Genomic DNA, 5,425 nt, shown 5'->3' on the forward strand with positions numbered 1-5,425 from the left:
GATGACCTTGGGTGGATCCATCTGATCCACCCTCGACGGACCAGATGGCCATTCTGATCCGCCGAAGACGTAGCTTCCGCACCAGATGGCGTGCGCTGCCAGGCAAATGTGAATCGTCTCGCCTACTAAGCCTTGCCGCCTCATGCACATCAAATTGCCGTCACACCTGACACTCAATATTAATGTACTGTCCTGCAGAACCATCTCATGTTTGCATACTTACCGTATGATTTACAACTCATCATTATTGATTTAATGTATTATGCCTACTTATCTTTTCAAATGAAACTGACTACTGTAAGTAGCTGTTTTTTGCATTCCATTTAAAACATTCTAATTAAATATTAAAAAACCCTGCTAAAATATGCAGTTACGAGTGACGTTATTATACCTAATTAGAAAATATTATGACCCACTTTTGTGTTTACATTGTATGTTAATCATTAATTAAAAAATTCTCACTGCTGAAACATGTTGTTATGAGTGACGTTATTTAACCTAATTAAAAATTAAAATACTCAATGTTGCATTTACTTTGCTTTTTAAACTTTCTAATTAGCATATTAAAATTAAGCTCATATTTAATACATTGTTTTCCTACATGTTACGGATTAATAACATTCTATTTATAGAAGATTACTTCCTATTTATAAAAAGATTAAACTCGTTGCACCTTGTCTAAGCTAATTGTTTATTTCATTTATGCCAAGTTTAGTTTTCCCATTACCTAATTAAAGGAGACCCCGATTAACATTTTATAAGTAAAAAATTTATATTCAAGCAATATCTAATTCACCAATAATCAATCAATAAATAAAATTATGCTTATTTAATGTTTACTATATTACACCCCTTTTAACTGTTTACATTACACTGTTTTACACTAAAAATATATTATTATCAGTATAAAATTAATGAATAATTAAAATCTTTTATATGATGAAATGTAAATGAAAAACTGGTTAACTTTTCTACTTTAAAACAGTGTAATGTAAACAAAAACTGAATTTGCCCAATTATTAGATGAATGAACATTATATTTTATTTATCATTTAAGTTCCTAAATTAAAAAATTAATGTATAAAATGTTAACAAATTTAAACTATTTAGCATGATTATAAGGGAAAACTCTCGATGGAGATTAATTTCAAATGTTTGATGCCTAAACTGACGAAAGGTGCAACGCCAAATGAACTAATTAAAGGTGTGACGGCAGATCTGATGTCAATCATTGGCCAAGTGTCAGAGCCAGCGAGACAATAACACAAACGCATAGCAACGCTTACCGTTCCTCTTGGGGGAGTAACGATCACCACTAGATTGGCACCGAAACAGAGTCTCGGCACTACGTCAATTGCGAATTTGCATAACTGCCTCTAGGACAGATACGTCTTACGAATTCACATAGGTGTTGAAATCCCATTGCACAAGATTTCAAACAACGTCCATTACCACACAAATGGACAGGGTCATCTCTTTAAAACCGGTCTCTGGACAGCACGGGACTAGGAGGCTCCGCCGAGGGAAGTCCCCGTTAACGGGCAGGAGGGCGGGGGGCGGCGCGGGGGCGGTCGGGCTGAAAAAAACCTTGCTTGAGATCCCATTGCTGGGATCCGAGCAAGGCGGCAGGCCTCTGGTACCGCAACCGGGAGAGGAAGAGGTGAGCTTTGAAAATATGGACTTTGATCATTTGATACGGTTAGGGTCGCGTCGTGCAGTGTAACCCGTCGAACTCCTGCACACCACCCTATCTCACATTCCTCCTATCCTTGCACTGCTATTCTCAAACAATTACTTATTCTAATACTCAAACTATAGCAGTGCTACAAACTCACTATGCTCAAAAATTGTCTTTTGAAATGATCGACAAATTATTCAACCATTTCACTTTCCGCAAATGAACCCTAAACTCAACTCGACAAGGCATGGGACGTGAAAACGTTCAAATGCGGAAAGCCACTCAAATTAATTATAATAATACTCATGATCTACATCCAGTTACTCTAATTAACAAACATCTGAATTAAATGCTCGATAACTTACAGCTCGAATTTATATAAATTACAGACTCAAGAACTCCTCAGTGAAATTTAACTAATTAGCCTAACTCAAGGAATTATACTTACCAAACTTACCCTTGTCTTCTGGATGTCTTCTTTTATCTTCTATTCTTCTGTATCTAAATGTAGAAGAATTAATTTAATAAAATAATGTTATAATAAATAAAAAAACAAAGCCGTTTTTATTGTTCTTCTTCGTCCGTCATCGCATTGGAAACGCCATTGTTCATTCGCCGCACATCGTTCGCCTACAATCATTTGAAATGAGTTTCTGGAGCAACTAATAGTAGCCTCAGGAAAATTTACATAAAGTTCATTTCTATTGATTAGCAAGTATGAAACGTATTCCTCATTTCGTTGAACAAATATTATGCAAGTCACGCATAAGCTCAAAAGCAAACAAATTGAAATTGCACTCAAATTTGCATTCAAACTAGACAACGCCCATGTTTGATAAGATAACATTCTTCTATATCTAATAATACACCTTACTCAGTAGTTAAAGCAGAAATAGATCGAGCAAACATCACTGTCGATGCTTCTGTTAGTCAACAAAGTCAATTTAACTGTTGCACTGCTAATATGAAGTTAATTTTCAAACGGCCCAATTTGCATAAAAGACAGACACTGCGCACGTAGCGTTAAACACCGGCTTACGTAAGTTGGACATGCTACTCTAATATGAATTAGAACATAATGTCAACAAAAAATAAACAATAATTGAGCACACTGGTTGCGCTCTATGCCAAGCATAATTAACTATATGAAAATTTTGATTTATCTAATGCTTCATGGTGAAAAATTTTGAAAAAAAGTATAAAGTGATAATAAAATTGAATTTAAAATGATTTCTGTATGAAAACGGTATTTTTCTGTCCTGCATAATAGATAACTCTATACGCTTAGTGATATTCGACCTGCTAATTTGAGAATGAAATTGAATGCCATATGCAAGTGTAAATTGAAAATTTTATCGTCTTTTCCAATTAAATGTAGACGATTACCTAAAATAGCAAATTGAAATACGGATTTGTTCAAAACCTTCAATGTTCAACTATATGTAATTGAGAATTTTGCTCTAAAAGTACTTCAAGTTTTACGCATCTTCAAATTGAAAAGTGCTTAAATACTTAAATATACATGCATTCATAGCAAAACATCAGGAAAATAAGTTTCAGTATTAAATTTTCACCTGAATGTGGCATCTTGCACTCGTACTTTGGTTACGCTGCGACACCGCTTATCGAACAACACCGTAATAAAGTAATAACTATGCATTCATTTCTTTGTCTATTACTTAGTAACCTTCTTATCATTAATTTGGCAATTTAAATAATGCATCTTACTGTATCTTCAATTATTAATTATCTTTCCGTGATTTTATTTTTGAAGTGTAATTTAACTTCATATTATAAAAGATGTTTTTACTCTTTCTCTTTCCATCTGCTTTATTTCCCTTTTATGCTTTGTATTATGTGCTCATGTAAGATAAAAATGTCTGCTAGAAATACGCCATTTATGTGAAATAAGACTTGTATTTATTTCACAGACAACATTGAAGCTGTGCTGCAGTCAAGCCGGCTATCATCAGTTAGATTAATACTTGCAGATTTTCATATACACTTAATTTATTGCTTTTTGACTCATGCCTGATTTTCAGATATACTGTAATGTCCTGTTGTGTGTTTTGTCTTGTGTGCTTGTTTGTGCACAACGATACTTCCGATAATTTTCTGCAATGCTTCATATTCCCGCTTCATCCTAACAACAATGTGAACCTACTTTGCGGAACACTTTTTCCAGTATCAGTCACAAATGCACTTTCCTTCCGCTGCTTTACTGTTTTGTACCTCTTTTCTTAAACTCTGACTACTTTATAATTAGCAAAATCAAATGTCCCTCGTCCGATCGATTGTCAGTGTGATGCGGTTTTATTTGTCGTCATCATACACAAATTTCATTCTCCCATGTTGCATTATCTGTACTAAGACGGGTTCCATTCTTGCCACTTGCCTGTACGGTTTCAATATAAAACCTTTCCCACTCTTCAATGGCTTACGTCAACACCACACACCGTTTTTAATCTTCCTGTCGATGCTGCCAACGTGCTAGATTAATTTGGCATCAACAAGCAATTAAACAGTCAAGAACATAAGAATATGTAAGTGAACAAATGCTTTAATGATTATTGTTATGATTCTCATTAGTGTGATTTGACAACTCTGAACGAGCAGTGAAACCAAACATAAAATGCACAGTGTGAAATAATGCGCTTCCAGATTGAAAAGCATTATAATATGTACACACATTTTTGGGGTTGCTTTAGAAAAAGTGTCATATATTGCAAAAAAATAACGAAACCCTACAAATTAAATTACAATGTTCACTGACATAAATAAGTTAATGAATTTTATTTTTATACATGCTTTCTTGTTGTGGTTAGTTTCTCTGTTGCTGCCAAATACAGTTACTTAGCCCGTTTCGCCACTTTAAGCCAGTAGCCACGCACTTGTTTTTCTCTTATTACTGCTCACTGTTAATATTGATTGTTTCAACTTTATTATTATTATAAGAGAAACAAATCGTTGCAACTTGTCTGTCAGCAAAATAATAATAATAATAATGAAAATATTGTGACATTGATCAATTTGTGCCTGACAAATTATTGAAATGACAAATAATAAAGTGAAAATGAGAAATTAATAAAATGGGGGAAAATTTTGAATGAAAATGAAACAAGATTGTAGTTGTGGAAAGTGAGTGAAAGAGTATAGAAAGTTGAATGAGAGTGAGTTTTTATTTATGTTAAACTGGCGCAATCTACTTATTCAGCAGAGCCAAATAAATTTTAAATTTAACAGAGATATTTTTTTAAAAGTGAAAACTGAAAGAAAGCAAACACATGTACGTGAGTGCATACGTTTGGTGAAAAACAATTGCTGCTTTCAGTTATTCCTATTATATTATTATTATTATTATTATTATTATTATTATTATAGAAGATTGATCCAAAGTTCTGATCTGAGAAAGGAAGGAAAGGAAATGAAATGAAGGAAGACAAAATAGTAGAAGAATAAACAATGATCAAAATTTGTTAAAAAGAATATCGATTTATTTAAAAATTACTTTGAAAAAAGAACTAATATATTCAAAAAAATTCCAAGAACTCACGTGAAATAATTTGAAATTTGGTAAAATGTTAATAAAACATACATGTGATCATGTAACATTCAAACAACAAATATAGATGTAAATGAATAAATAAGTAAATAAATGTTTTAAGACTCGATCACCGATGTAAAGTATTGAACAGGGAAATTTTTAAATATAAAAAAAAGGTAATTGGATACAGAAATGGCATCTAA

General features: G+C 33.0%; 1 protein-coding gene across 1 annotated transcript; it reads right to left on the minus strand.

The window, feature by feature from the left end:
• Positions 1 to 868: 868 nt before the first annotated feature.
• Positions 869 to 2,318, minus strand: Tsp_05231 (conserved hypothetical protein). Its single transcript, XM_003371520.1, is given in 6 exon segments — positions 869 to 883; positions 1,173 to 1,376; positions 1,453 to 1,576; positions 1,588 to 1,735; positions 2,136 to 2,179; positions 2,233 to 2,318. The coding sequence occupies 6 exon segments, from the start codon at positions 2,316 to 2,318 to the stop codon at positions 869 to 871; spliced, it is 621 nt and encodes a 206-aa protein (XP_003371568.1).
• Positions 2,319 to 5,425: the final 3,107 nt, after the last annotated feature.

The sequence above is a fragment of the Trichinella spiralis genome (genome assembly GCF_000181795.1).
Source record: "Trichinella spiralis strain ISS 195 chromosome Unknown Scfld9, whole genome shotgun sequence".
Taxonomy (NCBI): Eukaryota; Metazoa; Nematoda; class Enoplea; order Trichinellida; family Trichinellidae; genus Trichinella; species Trichinella spiralis.